Source organism: Pseudochaenichthys georgianus, chromosome 2 (assembly GCF_902827115.2).
Source record: "Pseudochaenichthys georgianus chromosome 2, fPseGeo1.2, whole genome shotgun sequence".
Classification (NCBI taxonomy): Eukaryota; Metazoa; Chordata; class Actinopteri; order Perciformes; family Channichthyidae; genus Pseudochaenichthys; species Pseudochaenichthys georgianus.
Genome location: NC_047504.1, coordinates 2,537,960 through 2,558,898, shown reverse-complemented (window position 1 = coordinate 2,558,898; position 20,939 = coordinate 2,537,960). Strand labels below are relative to the sequence as shown.

The following is a 20,939-nucleotide window of genomic DNA, read 5'->3' as shown; positions in this document are numbered from 1 at the left end:
ACAGTCAGTTACTTTGAACATATACAAACGCATGATGTGTAGTACTAATCTACACAGTGTTTCAAGTATCTAAATGTGTTCCACATAGATAAACTAATCACTAAAATGCTCTTACATGTATAAAGATAGGATAAAATAATAAACAACTGTGAAAATATCCATTCTGCATAACAAGTACTTAATACTTTATATTATTCAGAAATGGGCCATTGAACAGACTTACTTTTTGTTAATTTGATGCTTTTCTACGTGCAGTAGACTAAGTGTCATTTCAAAATCAGGACTTCTACTTGTAATGTAGTATTATAAGACCAAAGTATTTGTACTTTTACTTAAGTAAAGGATCTGAGTACTTGTCCCAACACTGCCGCTGAGCCACACAACCTGCCCAGAAACCAATGTTGCACATTCACCGTAGCATGAGCAACAACATGACCTCAATATTCTGGAAGTGTGTGCGTGACGTGTGTGCGTGTGTTTTGGTGGAAAGATAATCCATGCAAATCTCTGAAGCTGAATTTTCAGGCTGTTGAAAGCCAATAAGGCAGTATCAAAATGAGGGCAGAGTTAATTAATCATCTCAGCTTCCTTTTTTTACGGCCCTCCCATGACTGTCCCGGGGGCTTGTGCGTGTGTGTGTGCGTGCGTGCGTGCGTGTGTGTGTGTGTGAGAGAGGCAGAGGGTGGTGCAGGTTGCAGCTGGGGGATATTAGCATAAAGTAATGTGAGCCAGCAGACTGCTGAGCTCCTGTAGGTCCCGCTGCAAACCTCTTAGGGAAAAACAGGAAACCACTGACACCTGCCTTATTCACGCACTACTGGAAAAAGCAGGACTGACTGACAGGCAGACATCGCTGACGTTGCACTAATTAAAAACAAAAACAATCCTTTTTATAATGAGGGATGGTTGGATAAAGGGTTTGTTCAGTACGAATAAATGAGGCAAACATCAATCATGTATGACTTAGGATGCCAATCAAACTTCACAGAGAGAAATGTTTCTCCAGAGCTTTAATGTTTTCAAGCTACCATCTATCATTAGTGCTAATGTGTTCCAGCTAATCTCTTCCTTTGTGTGCGTTGCAATGTTGCACAACAGCATAAACAGAAAGCAAGGGGTGTCAATCACTCTTGTTTTCCATAGAACTGACACTCAGTAAGTTGACATTTCAGATGCTTATGAATCATTTTGCCAGCCGTCTTTCCTGTAACGGCAGTTTTTCTGTATTTTCCTATCTATATTCTCCTGTAATTTGACTTGATCGCTTTAAACTCCGCACACTGAGCTCTGATTGGTCAGCAGGCAGTGCTTTCACTGAGTTGATCTCTTAGCCTGCAACCTAACCTGCTCCGGGGCAGGTTAGCCGCACAACATAAGTTACCATGGAGATCTAGCCCGCTAAAAAGCCCTCCCTGTATTTAGTCTTGTCTCTTCCTGTGAGCCCCTGTCGGTTCATTGTTTGTTTCTCCTGTCTCCCTTCATGTTGGTCACGATCGTTTTTGGTATGTTATCTTCCTCGTGTTACTCATATACAGTGGGGCAAAAAAGTATTTAGTCAGCCACCAATTGTGCAAGTTCTCCCACTTAAAAAGATGAGAGAGGCCTGTAATTTTCATCCTAGGTATGCCTCAACTATGAGAGACAAAATGAGAAAAAAAAAAAAATCCAGAAAATCACATTGTCTGATTTTTAAAGAATTTATTTGCAAATGATGGTGGAAAATAAGTATTTGGTCAATAACAAAACTTAATCTCAATACTTTGTTATATACCCTTTGTTGGCAATGACAGAGGTCAAACGTTTTCTGTAAGTCTTCACAAGGTTTTCACACACTGTTGCTGGTATGTTGGCCCATTCCTCCATGCAGATCTCCTCTAGAGCAGTGATGTTTTGGGGCTGTCGCTGGGCAACATGGACTTTCAACTCCCTCCAAAGATTTTCTATGGGGTTGAGATCTGGAGACTGGCTAGGCCACTCCAGGACCTTAAAATGCTTCTTACGAAGCCACTCCTTCGTTGCCCGGGCGGTGTGTTTGGGATCATTGTCATGCTGAAAGACCCAGCCATGTTTCATCTTCAATGCCCTTGCTGATGGAAGGAGGTTGTCACTCAAAATCTCATGATACATGGCCCCATTCATTCTTTCCTTTACACGGATCAGTCGTCCTGGTCCCTTTGCAGAAACACAGCCCCAAAGCATGATGTTTCCACGCCCATGTTTCACAGTAGGTATGGTGTTCTTTGGATGCAACTCAGCCTTCTTTCTCCTCCAAACACGTCTAGTTGAGTTTTTACCAAAAAGTTCTATTTTGGTTTCATCTGACCACATGACATTCTCCCAATCCTCTTCTGGATCATCTAAATGCTCTCTAGCAAACTTCAGACTGGCCTGGATATGTACTGGCTTAAGCAGGGGGACACGTCTGGCACTGCAGGATTTGAGTCCCTGACGGCGTAATGTGTTACTGATGGTAGCCTTTGTTACTTTGGTCCCAGCTCTCTGCAGGTCATTGACTCGGTCCCCCCGTGTGGTTCTGGGATTTTTGCTCACCGTTCTTGTGATCATTTAGACCCCACGGGGTGAGATCTTGCGTGGAGCCCCAGATCGAGGGAGATTATCAGTGGTCTTGTATGTCTTCCATTTTCTAATAATTGCTCCCACAGTTGATTTCTTCACACCAAGCTGCTTACCTATTGCAGATGCAGTCTTCCCAGCATGGTGCAGGTCTACCATTGTGTTTCTGGTGTCCTTTGACAGCTCTTTGGTCTTGGCCATAGTGGAGTTTGGAGTGTGACTGTTTGAGGTTGTGGACAGGTGTCTTTTATACTGATAACGAGTTCAAACAGGTGCCATTAATACAGTTAACAAGTGGAGGACAGAGGAGGCTCTTAAAGAAGAAGTTACAGGTCTGTGAGAGCCAGACATCGTGTTTGTAGGTGACCAAATACTTATTTTACAGAGGAATTTACCAATTAATTCATAAAAAATCCTACAATGTGATTTCCTGGATTCTTTCTCCCCATTCTGTCTCTCATGGTTGAAGTGTACCTAGGATGAAAATTACAGGCCTCTCGTCTTTTTAAGTGGGAGAACTTGCACAATTGGTGGCTGACTAAATACTTTTGCCCCACTGTATATCCTCGCCATCAGCTTTTGTTTAATAAAGCTCGCTTTTTGTTTATAGACGTTTTACCTTTTTGTAGTCTGCTTTTGGGTCCTACCTTTTTCCACGTGATCGTAACAGAATGAACCGGCCAGAAATGGACCCAGCAGATGATCCATTTGAGGTGGAATTACTTAATTTTACCTTTTGATTGGCTTGCTGATTGGTGGAAGGGATCCAGTGTTCAGCAGAAGGAGGCTGCTCTGGTAGAGGCGCACCGGTTGGCAACAGAGGAGCCATGTTTGGTGAAGTTCTTACCTGACTGGATTTTGGACTTCCTCTCGACATGTGATTCCCGGCCTGCTAGCCCCAGGCATGCTAGCCCCCTGCCTCCCAATTCCCAACCTGACACCATACGTCTCGGTGTGTTCCGCCTGGAGTCAACCCCTGCTTCTTCCCCATTTCCTGCTCCTGTCCAGGAGCCGTTCTCGGGTACTCGTCTGGCTTTTGGAGGTCCACTGAGCCTCCAAAAGGCTCCTAAGAGAAGGAGTCGCAAGTCCAGGCTAGCAGCCCGAGCCCCAGAAGCCATGCTTTGGGCTCCAGTACAGGCCCACACAGCCATGGTTCCAGCCCCAGTTCTGGCCCCAGCAGCGATGGTTCCAGCCCCAGTTGCGGCGCCAGTAGCCATGGTCCCGACTCCAGTTTCGCCTCCAGTACTGGCTCTCCGGCCGACGCCAGCTCCTCGTGTCATGTCAGCGTACCGGCCGACTCCAGCCCCTCGTCTCCTGCCGGCTCTCCGACCGACACCAGCTCCTCGTGTCATGTCAGCGTACCGGCCGACTCCAGCCCCTCGTCTCCTGACGGCTCTCCGGCCGACTCCAGCCCCTCGTCTCCTGACGGCTCTCCGGCCGACGCCAGCTCCCCGTGTCCTGTCGGCGTACCGGCCGACGCCAGCACCCTGTGTCTCTTCTCGAGTCCCCTCTCTAGTCCTCTCTCAAGTCCCCTCTCGAGTCCCCTCTCTAGTCCTCTCTCAAGTCCCCTCTCGAGTCAGATTATTTAATAGGATTTGTTAAAACATTGTTGTTTCTTTTGATGTGAAATATTATGTATTTAATTTAAATAAAAAGCAATGTTAGTTTTGTTCACAATTTGTTTAGTTAGTTTACCTTTTTTTTTTCTCCAAAAGAACCAATAAGAGTACCGTTAAAAGACTGGACCGATAAGCTGTATCGATAAAAGTAGTAGTACCGTTAAAACCTTAATGATACCCATCCCTAATCCTCGATATGTTTTTGTTGATCAGCTTTTGTTTAATAAAGCTCGCTTTTTGTTTATAGACCTTTTACCTTTTTGTAGTCTGCTTTTGGGTGCTACCTTTTTACATGTGATCGTAACACTAATGTCCTGTTGCTGACTTCAAACGTTCAAAACATCGCCCTTCAACACCACGGTGAGATGGCATGTCTTGACTGCAAGTTGATATTAAAAAGCATGGGAACCATAATGGTTGCCCTGAAGGAACTGAATCACTCTAAAATCAAATGGCATGCTTTGGATTATGCACCTATTAGCTAATGGGTAGTGCATGAAAAAAACTCCCGTATTCTCCTAAAAAAGACTTTGGAAGAAAGGGCACTGGATTTTACAGACTTTACTCATTGCACATACCGCTTTCATTTATTTCCCAATAAAAGAAATGTTAGCGGGAGGGAATCTCTTGTGGGCACTTTCAAAGTTTTATTTAGTGTGAGTGTACCTTGACACACAAATATGATGGGCAGTGCAGAACATCAGCCATAATGCCAGCATTCATGCCAAAAGTCCATTACAGCCAGAAAGAAAAACAGAAAGATTTGTAGCTACTTATAAGTCTTTCATGCTGGAATAAAAAAAATGGAAAAATAGAGTGTGTGTGTGTGTGTGTGTGTGTGTGTGTGTGTGTGTGTGTGTGTGTGTGTGTGTGTGTGTGTGTGTGTGTGTGTGTGTGTGTGTGTGTGTGTGTGTGTGTGTGTGTGTGTGTGTGTGTGTGTGTGTGTGTGTGTGTGTGTGTGTGTGTGTGTGTGTGTGTGTGTGTGTGTGTGTGTGTGTGTGTGTGTGTGTGTGTGTGTGTGTGTGTGTGTGTGTGTGTGTGTGTGTGTGTGTGTGTGTGTGTGTGTGTGTGTGTGTGTGTGTGTGTGTGTGTGTGTGTGTGTGTGTGTGTGTGTGTGTGTGTGTGTGTGTGTGTGTGTGTGTGTGTGTGTGTGGGGGAGATTTCTAAAACGGAGCTCAGGGAGTGATCTGGGCACAGGAGAAGCGAGGGTGAAATAAGATGGAAAAATGCAATCATGCATCCTCTCCAGCTTCTCCAGCTTCTCGTTGTGTGTGTCCCCCACCTCCCCCCCCCCCCCCTCTCCTCCACGAGCCATTAGTCACTATCCAGCTCCTGTTAATGTAATTAGATAAAGGATATATGGAGCCTCAGAGCTCGGCGGAGACATTTGTCTGCATAATTGCGTCCATGCGGTGGCAGAGGCTAAGAACCCCTGGATTTCCACAAAACACCTCTGGCTCAATAACTTAGAAGTGAAAGGAAAGAAGGACAGAGACATTTTGGAGAGTGGAGGGGAAAATAAAGAATGAAGAAGACATAACTCCTGAAATAATCCATTTGCTTTTTTTTGCTGTGTCTCCAGAAGAACACAAATCCTTTTTTCTTGGCAATCCAATAAGCATTTACTCGCTCCAAAAAAGACAAAAGCAGTCAAAGCCATCCTCTATTTTTAGATCTGACTGTTGCTACACATTCAAGTGGCGCCCAGTGTACACACACATATTAACACATACATACTGCTCATTACGCAACCTAGTAAAACTGTCAAATGTCACAATCCATCTCCACCATACGTGCAGATGGCAGGCAGGTCCCCTGATTCAGACCTTCTGGAGATGTTTCTGAAAATGTGAAGCCATCTCGATTCTCGGATGTAATTAGTGATAGTCGCAGCTTGTCGGCTAGTGACCTACATATGGAACATGGTGCGATCGCTACACTATGCAGAGCAGTCAAGAAGTCCTACATTCCCATACAATGCACAAATACACACTGGGACGGTTTAGAAATCAAAGCCATGGCTGCCACTATATGATAAATGTCTCTATAGATGGGGAAAATATCAGTTTTTTGATTGATCATCTAGTCTCTAGAATGAACTCGTATTCTCCAGGAAACTGTCAAAAACTAAAACATTTAATCCGAGGGACGCAAAACAGCAAGTTAAAAAAAGAGATGCCAAAAATCAAATCCTCAGGTTTCAGTAGGTACAACCAACAAATCTTAAAATTGGCATAATATACAAAAAAAGGAATCGTAAATACTGCATACCCACATTAAAAACGAACTGGTATACCTTTGTCCATATGAATAGAAAAAATACGAGTTTTTTTCATGAATTTATTGATCATCTAGTCTATGAAATGCACTCGTATTCTCCAGGAAAGTTTCAAAAACCAAAACGTTTAATCTAAGAGACGCAGAACAGCTAGTTAAAAAAGAGACGCCAAACAGCAAATCCTCACGTTTCAGTCGGTACAACCAACAAATCTTAAAATTGGCAATGTTTCAGCATAATATACAAAACAATTGAATAGTAAATACTGCATACCCACGTTCAAAACTAACTTGCACTTCACAGTCCTTATGAATAGAAAACATCTGTTTTTTCATGAATCGATTGATAATTTAGTCTTTGAAATGCACTTGTTTTGTCTAGCAAGACATTTCATTTAAAAAAAGAGACGCAAAACAGAAAATCCTCACATTTCAGTACCAGCAAATCTGCATACCCACACTAAAAACTAACTTGGACCCGATACATTTTAACTTTCCCTTTCGTCAACCCTATCCCCCCTCCCCCCTTTGCCCTGCACCCTTCTCCCTGGGTGATTCCTGTCTGGGGCAATCGCGATGTAGGTGGTATTATATTTGGGAGGACGGGAGGGCAGGATGTTAGCCTGATTATCAGCCCAGTCAGACCTACTTCTTCAGCTCCAGACAGCCTGCCTCCTGCCCCAGATACCACCTAGACGGATGGAGGGGCTTGAAGGGATGGGGGGGGGGGGGGGGGAAGTATGGACCCCAACTCACCGCCAGCAGCTCCAGCAGGGGAACGTTCCAGATCCTCACGATGCCGTGGTCCACAAACTGGCTCATCCCGCGTCCGCTTCGCTCGCCTTTCCTCCTCTTCTTCCGCTTCGTTCTCCACTTCTGCCCTGAGTCTCAGCTGCTGCCTGTGTGCATGTGTGCATGTGTGCTTGTGTGTGAGTGGGACTGATGATGCCGCAAGGCAATCGTGCAGCCTTGGCAGGGTAAAAAGCCTCGTCTGAATTCTCCTCTTTCCCTCAGCAAGGCCACATCAGCTCGTCAATATTTAACCAGAGGAGTCGGGTCGGATTAAATCACCTGGGCACGACCTGCTGTGGTCTGCTGCCCAGGAGAAGCGTGTGTTTCCATGTGTTTGTGTGAAGCGGTGACTGGCTGCTATTTGTGCACGCGTGTGAAGATATAAAACATTAACACATGTCAAGGAGGCCGATTCAGGCTGTTTCTCGAGACTGCTGTCCAAAACTCACACTCAGTCAGGATGAACTCTGGCCGCGTTAGCAATACTAACTGCTGCTGCCACTCTATGGTAATGTAAAGACAGACTTGGCAGCCAAAAGGTAGGGGGGGGGGGGGGGGGGGGTGTGTGTGTGTGTGCGCGCAGCTGACTGGCAGAGCGACGGGAGTATCAAACAGACAATGAAAGGGTTCCTTGACATTTGCCTAAGGAGTATTTTTTCCCGTCTCACAGTTTGACTAAAATGCCGTGTGACTCTGGAGCTCTGACAAGAAAAGAGAGGGGGGCAGGGGGTCTTGGTCCAACTACCTTGTACTGGTCAATAGACTTGTCAAGTGGGTCAATTTGGGGATGAAGGTGGGAGGGCTGAACAAGGTGTTATCCAGGAAATGAATGCAACGTCTCTGAAAGTGTCGGTTGCTTCAGTGCCGTTACCTGAGTGGCCGCTGTGTACTCGTCGTGTTGTTGTTGGTGTTTGTTTCTCAGGTAGCGTATTAGATTGGTCGTGTTGAAAGTAGCTCTGTTCTTTCCACCACGCGGAACCTCTGCCTTGCAAACATTGCATCTGGCTGTTACACCGCTTTCAATTTTATAATACTTCCAAACTCCTGACATTTTCTCTGTCCCGACTCCCGAGTCACCAGCTGAACGTAGCCTCTCGTTAGCTTACTGCTACTATTAGACACTGCGCCCACTCTGTTGCCAGCTTTCAGAGAAATAAGCAACCAGGTCTATGAAAACAAGCCCAAAGAAAGCAACACATACATGATGTTGTGTAATTTTAAACCAAAACTAAGTCCTCAGGATGACTTTAAGACGCGAACATGGTCATTTTTGTTTTTTTTAACATTAAATAAAAGAATAAAAATATTTTATTAAAAAAAAAAAAAAAATCCCGATCCCCGATTTTTTTCTCCCGATTCCGATCCTTTGAAAATCACGTGATCGGCTCCGATCACCGATCACGTGATCGGGACATCTCTAGTCAGCAGGTGCCTGGGCAAGCCGCGTTGAGGAATTTATTAACTCACACGCAGTCGCTTCCCAGTCGTTAAAGTGTGAGAGGAGATAATGCAGGTGTAAAATCCACGCCCTGTCCTGTAAGCATTCCTGAAGTGACTAATTGTTTTTCATCAAAGCAGGTTCTTCTTAGTCATTAGACTTCATTCAATGGAAAGGTGCCTTTGACGTCTTTTGTGCCAGCAAAGCGTGCTTTCATTATTAGTTAGAAGATGAAGTGTTGGATTGGCGTTACTCCCACCAGTCATGTGCAAATCAAACCAGTGTAACCATTATGAAATGGCAGTCAACCCATATGCAGAAGACATAATGAACATTCCATCACTTCAATGAGCAAACACAAAGAAAGACTGAGATGTTAATAATGCATCCTTTGGTGATGTATGGATGCTTCCTCGTCAGGGAGAAGGCATCATGACACTAATACCCGGGTAATGATTTGGTCTTGGGTGGCCAGAACATTTCATCTAGATTAGACGACTGACTACTTTGCATCCTTATCAGATAAAATGGTGCATTTGTCAAAGCCTCAATAAGAATAATGATAGAATAATATAAATATAATGTAACAAATTAAGGGCAATCGTTGTGGTTTGGAATGGCCGTAAAACCACACAAATCATTTACATAATTTGTCAAGTTAAATGCAACTATTTGCAAATTACAAGGAGCTGAAATTCCAAAGCAATGTCTGCAGGAATGTGCTGAGCAAAAATAAAACAGGTTCAACCCCCCCCCCCCCCAACCATTTGAGTTTAACCTCTCGCCCTTTAAAAACAAAGAGGTCACCAGGTGCGAGGAAGCACCGCCTCTATGTGAACACCTGGTAGGAAACCCACCACACGAGCAAAGCCAGTCTAAATTACCCCGGAAAGCATCCATGTTGCCCTTATAAAGAGTCAGTGTCCTCGGGCATGCACACGGGTGGTAATAACCCTATTTCAGGACTCAGACACAAGGTCAATGGCATATTCTGTGAATGTAAGCACGCATCTGCATACAGACACACTCAATCAACCCCATTCAAAACAAACAGGAGGGGCCTTGAGCACGTATGTGGAGCCATATATCAAATGTACGTTTCAAAGTGGTTGCTGTATGTATTTACTCAGTGGTTGGAGCTAATGTGGAAACATGTACATATTTCGTGAGCGATTGTGGGATCGTTGTGGGACTTCCGAGACCACCAACCAACACAGAGTCTGTAGAAGAGGCTGAGGGGAAACTGCAAAACGGGGTGATAATTATCTGTGGCTTTGCACAAGCAAACCCTTTCACATAAAACTAGTCATGTGATCCATCGTTTGGGCCTGAAAACGATTTTGTTTCTCAACTTTAAAAGGGCTCCTATTACGTTATTTGTAGACATATATTACGGGTCTCAGATATATACAAATATATAAAAAACATGTCTATGATGTGTTTTGCTCAAAATACCAAACAGTTAATGCATGTTAGACATCCCTTATATCCCTCTATTTCAGCCCTGTTAGAGAAGGGCTGAATCTGGGTCTGTAGCTTTAAAAAGAGCTACAGGAGAATTCTACAGTGATACAGCTAAATGCTGCAGTGATTAAACGCCATATCATGTTCCAAACCACATCAAGGATTATATCTGAAACAGTATGGAGCTCAAATGCTTTTTCTCTTGCGGGTTACCACAAGGTGAGTTCCTTTTATTTCCTGCTTTTAAAAACACATTCTCTCCAGTACAGGTTAGCTCTGAGTGTTAGCGATGCTTGCTAATGTAAACAAAGACCATATTACGTCCAAAACACGTCGCGCATTGTTTCTGATAGTAACGTGTCTGATTGGGCCATGGGCGTAAAGCCAGCCCACATTTCAGATATTACGTCATATCGGACGCAAATCTGGATCAGATCCGTTGTTCCCCCGTTTTTAGGGATTTGGGTACGGAGGGAAAGAGAGAGGGTTTTGTTTTCTGACATTTTGTGAGTTCCCTGACACCGGGGACACATATTTATGTATAAAAGACATAAAAAAGTGAATTTTGCATTTAAAAAACAGTATATGAAAACCTTGGTCCCCCCCCCACATTTGTAACTCTGGTTTTAGAAAGCGAGCATGAAAGAGCTCTCTCAGATCCCAGCTGAGGGTTTGGCTGGGAGGCTGATGAGGAGGATGTGATCACAGGGCGTCCACTGTGCCGAAGAACAGACAGGACATGCTAACCACCACCGCACCACCTTCTGCCTCTCACGCCCACCCCTAGTCTGCCAGGAGGCCCCCCCGCACAGCTGCCAGGTGAGGTGGTGTGCATCCCTGAGCCGCTGACAGACGCATCCCCTCCTTCTCTTTCTGCCTCCTCCTTTTCACTGGGGTCTTAATCTGCACGTCCAATCCCGTTAGCGGACAGTGTTGCCTTCAAACCCAAACCTGCGTTGCCAACGTTGGATCCAGTGATGGCGCCTCATCTGATAAACAAACGTCCCTGGAGATGGAGCTTCCACACCCTGGGATGAACTCCTGTGTTTTGGTTTCAAGTTTCTCAACTGAGACAGGCCTCTATTTCAACGCAGTGAACCCGAAACCCTGGTGTTTTTACACCATCAGTAGGAGAGATGGCTTGTTTTCACACACTTGCTAGCTTAGCTTTGTCATTAACTGGGGAAACACACTATTGTTGTTACAAGGTTTCCGTTGTAACTGCCTCGGGGAAAGTGAGGACATCCGAACACACTTTCTAGCGTGATTTGGTCAGTATATAATCAAAGCTTTTGATATATAACCAGTCATGTTTGACCTTCATCTCCTAATGTAGCTGAACTGCACCCCTTTAATGTGTGACTCTTATCTTGATATGTTTGCACTTGAGTGAATGTGAGGACATAAGTGTTTGATGCTGTGAGGTGATAACGCTGGCAGATAAGAGGACTCACTTCTCATCAGGCCTTCTCAAAAAGGCCCGTCTCTGGCATCGGGCTCTTCCTTCTGAGGGGTAACCACAGGGTGAATAGAGATTGGTGCAAAGCGCCGAACGACGCATGTGACTCTGACCGCACGCAGTAACGGTTTCAACTTTGATCTTCATCATGATTGGAAGAATCGCCCCCGAACTCAAAAGGGCACAAAGGACGGGCTCATTGGCAGGGGGAAAGGACTGGCACAAAGCTCCGAGCGAGAGTGGACACACATAAAGCAGAAACAGAGTCCTTCTAACTTCAAAGGGAAACCCTCCTCAGACACTTTGGAGCAGACCCAAAAGCTTCCTATGGGATTCTCCAACGGACTATTAAAGTGTCTTTGACTAAAAGAGAAGCGATAAACCCTTAGTCACTAGCGATAACAGTGAACATCAACCTATGTTCAGCAGGCACATGTGCAATGTATGCATCACTATTACTAAGGCATGCGACGTACACGCAACTTTCGACATGGGTCAGAGAATTGTGTGCACATTAGCACACATCAGTATGTCATTGGCAGCTGCACTGCTTGGCTCGATATCACCCGGAGCTACATGTGATAATCCTTTGCTTTACTCAACTGAACATTACTACACTCAACAACATTTCTGACATCATGTTGTTCAAATGCCTCTTTTTTTAACTGCGTGATGCCGAGATCCATAAAATATGATTTAATTGCCCTAATAAAACACGGCCTAGGTTTTAGCAGGGGACTGCCAAATCTCATTACTTGGAGGTTGGAAAAATAGACGAGTGACTCATATCAAAACAGCCACAACAATTATTAAAGCAATTTGACAAGGGAAGGGAGGCTGCTTAGTCTTAGCGTGCGGCTGGATACGGGGAAGCCGTCAGGTTTAGAGCGGAGTCTAGGGAAAAGCATGAAGGAGGAGACGGTTCCCATGAGACGAGCGTCACTTCTTCTCTCCTCTGAGTCAGTGAGTGTCCCAGAGTTTGCTGGATTCCCACACCCTGCGGCCCCGTGGCTACCCACGCGCTGATCCCAGGTATGTGTGGTATGCCACCTGCACAGTGAGGGAGCTGGGCTGGAGGCTGGTACACCCCTGCTGAGAAACTTCATTTAAAAACACTCCATATGAAGTGTGAGAGTTCTCGGAGACATATTTTTGTTATCAAATCCGATGTTTATAAGCTGCTTAGTTTTTGCAACAGTCCCTGTAAACGTAGAAAAACTTTTACCGTTTTCTAGACTTAACATAAGTAAAAAACAATACGAGGTAACCATGAAGTTGTTAACATCTGTATGCCGATATTAAATGTCTCTTGTTTGGCAGTTTATCAGTTACCGTTTGCACTGAACTGTTTTTAAACAGCTTGTTTCATGACGGACACACACAGCTTTGAGGCGGTCAGGTAGTGCAGCAGGTTAGTGTGTAGGGGGCGGTTTGGAATTGGGCCTAAATATTGTTATGTAACCAGCTCCCACCCATATTGTCCAATCAGCCTCGGCTTCAGAACCACACTTTACAGCAGTTCCTCAGGAATCAGGCGGCCACAGCAAATGAGCTCGGGGGGGGGCACTCGTCCCCTGAGCCTGGCATCCTATAATACTCATGGCGTGAGAACGGGGGCCCGCGCCGAGGCGGGCATTGTCGGTGGATTTCTACTGTATAATTACACTCAATTAGTTTGAGCTGCTCAGTAATAATATCAAACCCCACCATTTGTCTGCCTGACGATGCGGGAGCCAATCAGATTAGGCGAAGCATTTTCTGCCCATCCAGCTCCAAGAGCCTGCTGCTCCCCTGCTAAGTTGTATGTCTTTATTCTGCATTGTAACAACCAGCTGTAATGGGCTGTGTCCAACTTTGCCAAGTGGACTCCATGCTGGCTTTCCATTTAATTCATTTGCACTTAAATTTAGCATAAACCAAACTAATTTGTCTGTTGTGGAGCTTGTTTCTTGGACAATTGTATTGCCAGTGGGCCAGTGAAACAAGTTGCAGCCTGATATAACAGCATGGCAACAAATCAGCACGTAAAACACTTTATACGAGGAGGAGGCTTGACAAAAGCCAGGGGGATTTAGCTAAACCCAAATACTTTGGAGATAAACAGGAAAGCACTACCACATGCTGGTTATTCAATACGACTCACAGCTATGCAGCCAGCGTTTAATCAGTAATGTGGACCCCTTGATTATTAACCCTCCCCTGCAGAGTGTTTCCAATTTAGCCTTTTGTTATCAATTATCTCTGAGCATGATTGCACTGCTGCATAAATACATGATGGCAGGGTGTGGAAGAGAAACAAGGAGAAACAAGGATGACTCTCACAGCATCCTTGAGTGTTTCTTCACAGTTTGAGGAAATGCATTAGACACCACATCTCGTGTGACTCCTTTGTTAGATGCATGAGGAATTTGCTACAGGCGGACCCAGACAAAGCAAAAAGACAGAGATGAAGAGGGCAGCAATTGTGCCGATGATGGAGCATCCAGTTTGGTCTGAGTGAGTGACAGGACACTCATCATACCCACTCCAACCAGCAATCACCGAGCCCCAATGTTGTTCCAATGCCTTCAGGTGATTACACACCTCTTCAGACGTGCCGTTTAGCCGGATTCGAAATGTCTTTCATCTCAGTTTGGATCGAGGACGTTCGTACATCGCCAAGCTTTCCAAAAACACGACCTGACAGTAAGGCCAGGTGTGTTTAGATGTGAAAATGGGCTTGGTTTAAAGCGCTGTGTACATTATTTTCTTCACATTCCTACTAGTTAGAGCACAAACTCTGGCTGCTGTTAATGTTTATTTTTCTGTAAAATAACCAGGGTCAGAGGGAAACTTTAAAAATGTAATTTGTTACAATTACTAGTTAGATCAGTAACCTAATCTGAGTATCACAATATATGTAATCTGAATACTTTCCGTTACTCTGGATTACCTAATATGCAAATCAAATAAATGTGTTATTAGATGTTTTTACTTGCATTATGTAAGACAACAGAACCGTGTGACCTCAGAAAAGATGATATTTAATTCCTCTCACATTTTGGCTAGACCAACAGAATGGTAGACTTAACGAAAAGTGTTTTAGTTCAATATATGAATTAAAAGCTACTGTATTTTTGTTTTATTAAATCAGGTGTCCATCCACTGCATGAATAAAAGATATAAAAAAAAAAAAAAGAAGAAGAATAAATGTAAATGAAAACCAAAAAGAAAATGCAGGCAGTATGCGTCTACCTATAATAAACTGATCTTTATTGATACATTGTAATCTTGAAAGTAATCCCAGTTTTTTTTTTAGTTTTTTTTTTTTTAAATGTAACAGCAACCTGATTCGTTACTTTTCTTTTGTATCCTGATTACGTAATCCCGTTACATGTAATCCGTTACTCGAATAAAAGAACGCTTCTGACTCCTTTACCTCACAGCTTATACTCCTTTCTCAATCATGAGGATTTGAGTTTGTCGGTGGATAAACCATGGTTGTAAATGTCGTCCAATGATTGTTTGAACTAAACCCCAATGATGGCCTCTTCTCTATAGGATGGACCTCTGACAGAGCTTCTGCCATGACCTAGTTAAAGCTGGCTGGCAGCAGCTAGCAACAGCTCACAGACCATTGGCGGCCATCGGGCTCACCGTGCACCCTGCATGACGAAGACTCATCCGCAGGCGGGCATCAAATGATAAAAATAAATAGGCTCAGAATCAGCCCAGCAACACAGATGTTATGTAATGTAAATGGTGCCCCAGTTACTGCATCTGCTGCTACAATGGGCCAATGCTGAGCTAAGATGTGTCACCTGATGCTAACCCATGCCGCTACAGGAGCCCGTAAAACACATCAATACAACGCCGGTAATGCTGACTAAGGGTCCACTTCACTTAAGTGCAAAGGCCACACTCGCGTCAAATACAAGACATTTACACAACGACATAAATTCAATTATTTTGAATGAAGCCTGGAGCTTTTAGAGCAGCTTTGTACCAAAAGCTTCCCTCTAACCTCGCCTGCATACATAGAGGAAACATATGCCGGCTCAATGCATTATGCACGAGTGAGGTGGCGGTCCTGACTGACATACTAACCCTGTGTTCACCAAATGACCCAAAGACAATTGATAGAAGCTTCGTATGGAACGAGGCTATGTAATCCATCCAAAGAAGCAGACGGAAATATTTCACCTGGTCCTTAACTGACATATGGTATTTTGTCTCGACTTTTGAGTGCTAGTGTGAAGTGAGAATCTGTCAGGGGCGTCCCTGGTGGAACGTCCTTCTTGTTCATCATGGAAAAAGAAGGCCAACCATTACATGGAGTAATATACCGCAACACTGACACAAATTGAGAGCAGCACTCTGACCCGTGTCAAAATGCTCGATCACAGAGGGTCATCAGTGGAGGTCTTACACCATGTTATGTCAAATGCATTGTTGGCCAAAAACTGGTTCACAGGTGACGCAGGGGAAAAGCAGAACATGCCTGTCGTCTGACGGAATGTCAGAGACGGCCTCTTGTGTTTTCTCAGATGCCTGAACAAATAAATGTATCGAAGGCTCATATCCTCCCAGGAAAAGGAGTGTTTACAGTACTTAGTAGGTTTATCTGTGCCAGGGCCAGCAGAGCCACAAGGGCCAGAGACATCATGTCCGCCCCCCCCCCCCCCTGCCCCCATCAGCAGGGGACGGATAAAGAGCCATGTTTGAGTTTAGAGACAAACTCAGTGGCCTCATACTAATGGCGCCAACACGACATTAGTGAATTGCTGCTGTACAAAGGCTCTTTGACAAACAAATTATAGCATGGACAAAAACCAGAAAACACACAATTTGCATGTCTTTAAAGATTCACAATAAACAAATCTCAGCCACAATGGTTTCAATAATAATAATCTCATTGATTCAGCATGATTTAAAGCTTCATTTGATGAAATGAAACTCAACTATCCAATATGGAAGGGATATTCTTGCCTTTACGGACACAGAAAAAGAGCATCAATTAACCAGAGGACTTCAACGTTGTATTGGCAACACCAATCAGAAGCAGCCTTCTCTTGTCATGGTTGCCCATGCCATGGAATCCAATCTGCACACTGCCACCAGATCCATGCTGGACCTTTACCAAAATGCTGCGGGCTTCCTCATGTCCCACTATTAAAACAACCCAGCACCAAATGCTCCTGCTGCCCCAAGTGAGAACAAGTCATTGGGGGAGGAAAGAGTGGTTCGGAAAGAGGCAACGGATAATGTACAAAAGACGGGAAACAGATAATACGAGTTATGAAAGCAGAAACATGAGAATGAGTGTTCAAGAGAAGAGGAAGGGAATAATGCATGCATGGACAGTGGAGTGGACTGAGCACGTTGAGTCATAAACCCATAACACAAATATGACCTACTTTAACTCCCCTCACAGTAAATCAGGTCGCTGTGTGTTCAATTAAAGCTATTAAAAAGGCACAGTAAAGCTCATATCAACCAATAACTATTAATGATAGTGATAGCGCTCGGAAAAGCCTTTAGGAATCACAGCTGTTGGATAAGAAACGGTACAAAACAATAATAATCGTCCTCTGTGTCACATTAAGTTACTCATTTACAAACCACTGCGGATGAATTATAAATAAGTGTCTTGTCTCACCAAGAGGGCTCAAGTGCATCGCTGCTTCTAGATTCACTCTCGTGTCTTTGTTTGAGTAACAAATGATTGGCAGTTTGTGTCCAAATCAAAGGAAGCATCACCATCATAAGCAGATACAGTTTAATGTTCTGTGGATTGTGTGGGGATGGCTATTCAAGCTTTAGTTTCGTGGTATACGGGGGTTTTGCCTTAATCACTGTGGCTCTCTGCATGTCAGCAGTGGGTTAGGATAGGTCAGGTCAAGTCAATAAAGTATGTTGACATCGTTCAGCTTCATTAAAGCCTCACTGGCAGTGACCTATGCAACAAACTGCCCCATAAACAACATGGAAATGCAGCTCATCATTGCATGGTCTTATTGCAAACCAGCCTTCTAATTAGCCACCATGAGAGATTACATTCTTCAACAGTTGCCATTTAATCTGCAACAAATGTGTCTTGAGCATTTCCTATACCAACATGCTATTTTAAGACTGATTTATTATTTCCTGCACAGTGACTGTATGCACTGAGGGCAGAAATCCAGCTTCTTCACTGCCATGTAGACGCAACACAGCAGCCACTATAGGACTGCACTTGACATTCCAAAGAGGCTACTTGGAAGCAGATTCACCTTCAGTTAACCCGGGGCCAAAACAAGTTTCCACTCCTGTGATTCGCCCTGGCATAAAGATAAGGCTGTCAATCACCGGCAGCCACGGCGGGTTTCGCAAACACTCGTGGGAGGCTGTTTATTCTCTGGGTTGCTTGACGTGTGTGTGCGTGTGCGCGTGTGCGTGTGCGTGTGCGTGTGCGTGTGTGTGTGTGTGTGTACTTTCATTTTAATCCTAATGGTTGAAGCTCATGCTGTCCGTGGTATTTTTATAAATGTCCATTTACTTGTCTCATTGATAGGATACAAATGTAATTCATCTTCACTCTGATTATATCATCTTTCTCCTCTAAACACTCATCCTAAGTGGATGTTTCCTGGGACAGATTTACTTGAACACAGGAAGTGAAGCCCTTTTCATTCCCAGAAGATGAGAACAAATCTAAACGCGGAGTAAATACTTAGGCAGTGTAAGTTACAATATACAAAGATATATTGCATTCCAGACCAACCACAGCAATGAAAGCATCGTCACACAGACATTATTAATAGACCACAAAATACCACAATGTTATTCTGATAGAAAAACGTAAAGACTCCCAAACATTTCCTTCTGTGGATTAATAGCTCAGCAATAGCTTTTTCGAGGCAGAACGAGGACATTCCCAGATGTCTGCTTCCTGACTAAGTGACCAATCTAACCGTCCGCGTGTCTGGATTGACTTACCGGTAGGTTGCTATCAACAGACAATCTCTTTAACTGCTCCCTCCTCTCCAGGTGTCTGTTCATGGTCCCTCCGCCCTGCAGCGATCCACACACCTGCGAAGCCCTGAAGGGAGGGGGAAATGGGAGGAGAGAGGGAGAGAGGGAGAAAGTCAACAAGGAACACCTCATGTCCGGTAGGTCACGTTTCCGCTGTTAGCAGAGGGCTTTCACCTTTTAAAAAGGAGATCAGAGTCCAAGCCGAGTAGCAGTGGCAGCAGTTTCAGACAAAGTGACAGTCTTCTCCTGCCATCAATTTAAAGAGCCTGTGACAGCATCCCAACAACTGTTGTGCAATGAAATATTGGGCTACTAGTCATCCCGATCCGTCAGTTTAAAAAGAAAAAGCGATACCGTTCCGTTAAATATCAATAATTTCGAACATCGCGGGGAAATTCCTTCACTCATTTTGAAGTTTTGGGGGAAGCCGGAAGTGACGTCAATGCGGGAACGCTTCGAGAGCCAAACGTGTGTTGTCATGCGTAGAAATGGTGAATTACTGAGATTAGGCACAGGTTTTAATGAAGTTGACTACAGTATATTCATATTTGTCAGTGCTTTCATGTCAATTCGGCGACATAAACATAAATGATCGTGGTGAAGATGATGATTACATTAGGATTACAAATCGGGAGTGAGAGCTGCTGAATTTCCTCCCGTCGGATGTGATATAAAAACAAATCGATTATTTTTGTAGTTGTAAACTCAAGTGGATGAAACTACATTTATTAGTGCTTTCATGTCAATTCGGCGAACATATGATACATTAAATGATCGTGAGGATGATGATTAAAAATCGTTTGTTTGAGCCGGTCTGCATTTCCTGATGAGAAAACAAACCGATGCTTTTTGTAGTTGTAGTACACCAACGTGGATTAAACGTGTGGTTTTTTTACCACAATGTTGGGGAAATTAATGGATAAAATGCACGGATTATTATTATTATTCCCACTCCGATCGGGACACTAGGTCCACCGTTTCCCTGCAGCGAGGCTCCCCCCGTTGACAGTTTACGTGGGCTGGGTGCAGTGGCGGACTGGCCATCGCGACGAATCCCGATGGGCCGGTACCGAAGTGGGCCGGTCGGATAAGTAACTAGCACATCCCCCATAGGCGGCGCGTGAGGCTCAGGTTTGGGAAGGCTAAATAACTTCTTTTACTTGACGCTGCCCGCCTCCGGCGTCTATAGAAAAGAGATTAACTCAGTGTGCGGAGTTTAAATCTCTCAAGTCATATTACAGGATAAAGGAAATACAGTTTAAACTGCCGTATGCAGAGAAGACGCCGACGTGTCGCACTTATCATTCATATTACATCATCAATCAGATCATCGATCATATAATATCATAATATATCATATATTTCCTTATCTGAGTCAGCTGAGCCGTATCTGGCCGTGCAACACTCACAGTGTCACATACTGTATGCAGAAGTATTATTTTAAGCAACCCATTATGTTGACGAAACACTCAAACATATCCAGGGTCTGTTGAACTGGCTTCGTGGTACAGGGCACAGGTGGCTAGCAGCGCTAAAGTCAAAGACACAGACATTATACATTATATTTGTATTTTACCAGGATGCAGTGACACACATATTTACATTTACTATCTCCAGCACCCGCCGCCCCTGACATCCCCCACTCCCCCCGTTGACAATTTACTAGCGGTACCGAAGTGGGCCGGTCGAGAGTCCCGGGATGATTTGTAGTCCCATTCCACCACTGGCTACATGACCGTATGATCGCCCATATTGACGCACCTCATTCCTAAACTTCTAACAGATACAACATAAACCGATCCTTCAGCCTCATATGAGCTCTCAGACACGTTCAACATTAACCTGTCATCGCTGTCTGAGCTTGCTGCTGTGTGCGCCGTCGTGCGTTTACATCTGACTGTATATATATATATATATATATATATATATAAAGGTTGACATGCAGATGCTGGGATCCTGGACGATGCAACAGGAGCGCTGTGCCCGCAATGACGTCACCCATCATTTGGCGGGACTTGAAGAATCCCCGAGAAGATCCAGAAAATTGTCAACATTGAAGGGCAGATTAATGGTTATCAAAGTACAAATATCCAAAATCAGTTCAGTAACGGTTTTCAAGGGGACAATATTTACTCAAATTGATGGGTTTGGATGATGGGGGAAAACCGTGTCACAGGCTCTTTAAAGACCTCCTATAATGCTTTTTTTAGGCAAATATTATGAGTCTAAGATATATTAAAAAACATATCTATGATGTGTTTTGCTCAAAATACCAAACAGATCATGCATTTTAGACATCCCTCATATCCCTCTATTTCAGCCC

At 44.2% G+C, this 20,939-nt stretch overlaps 1 protein-coding gene across 2 annotated transcripts in view; it reads right to left on the bottom strand.

The window, feature by feature from the left end:
* The window catches only part of LOC117457704 (nck-associated protein 5-like), a 159,140-nt gene that overhangs the window by 129,699 nt on the left and 8,502 nt on the right, over nucleotides 1-20,939 (bottom strand). Inside the window, exon 2 of one of the 2 annotated variants that reach the window (XM_034097914.1) lies at nucleotides 18,581-18,683. In XM_034097914.1, the coding sequence (XP_033953805.1) occupies nucleotides 18,581-18,683 (103 nt within the window). Of the gene's footprint in view, nucleotides 1-7,226; nucleotides 7,434-18,580; nucleotides 18,684-20,939 lie in introns of those variants that run through there. The other variant, XM_034097923.2, reaches the window with a different exon arrangement.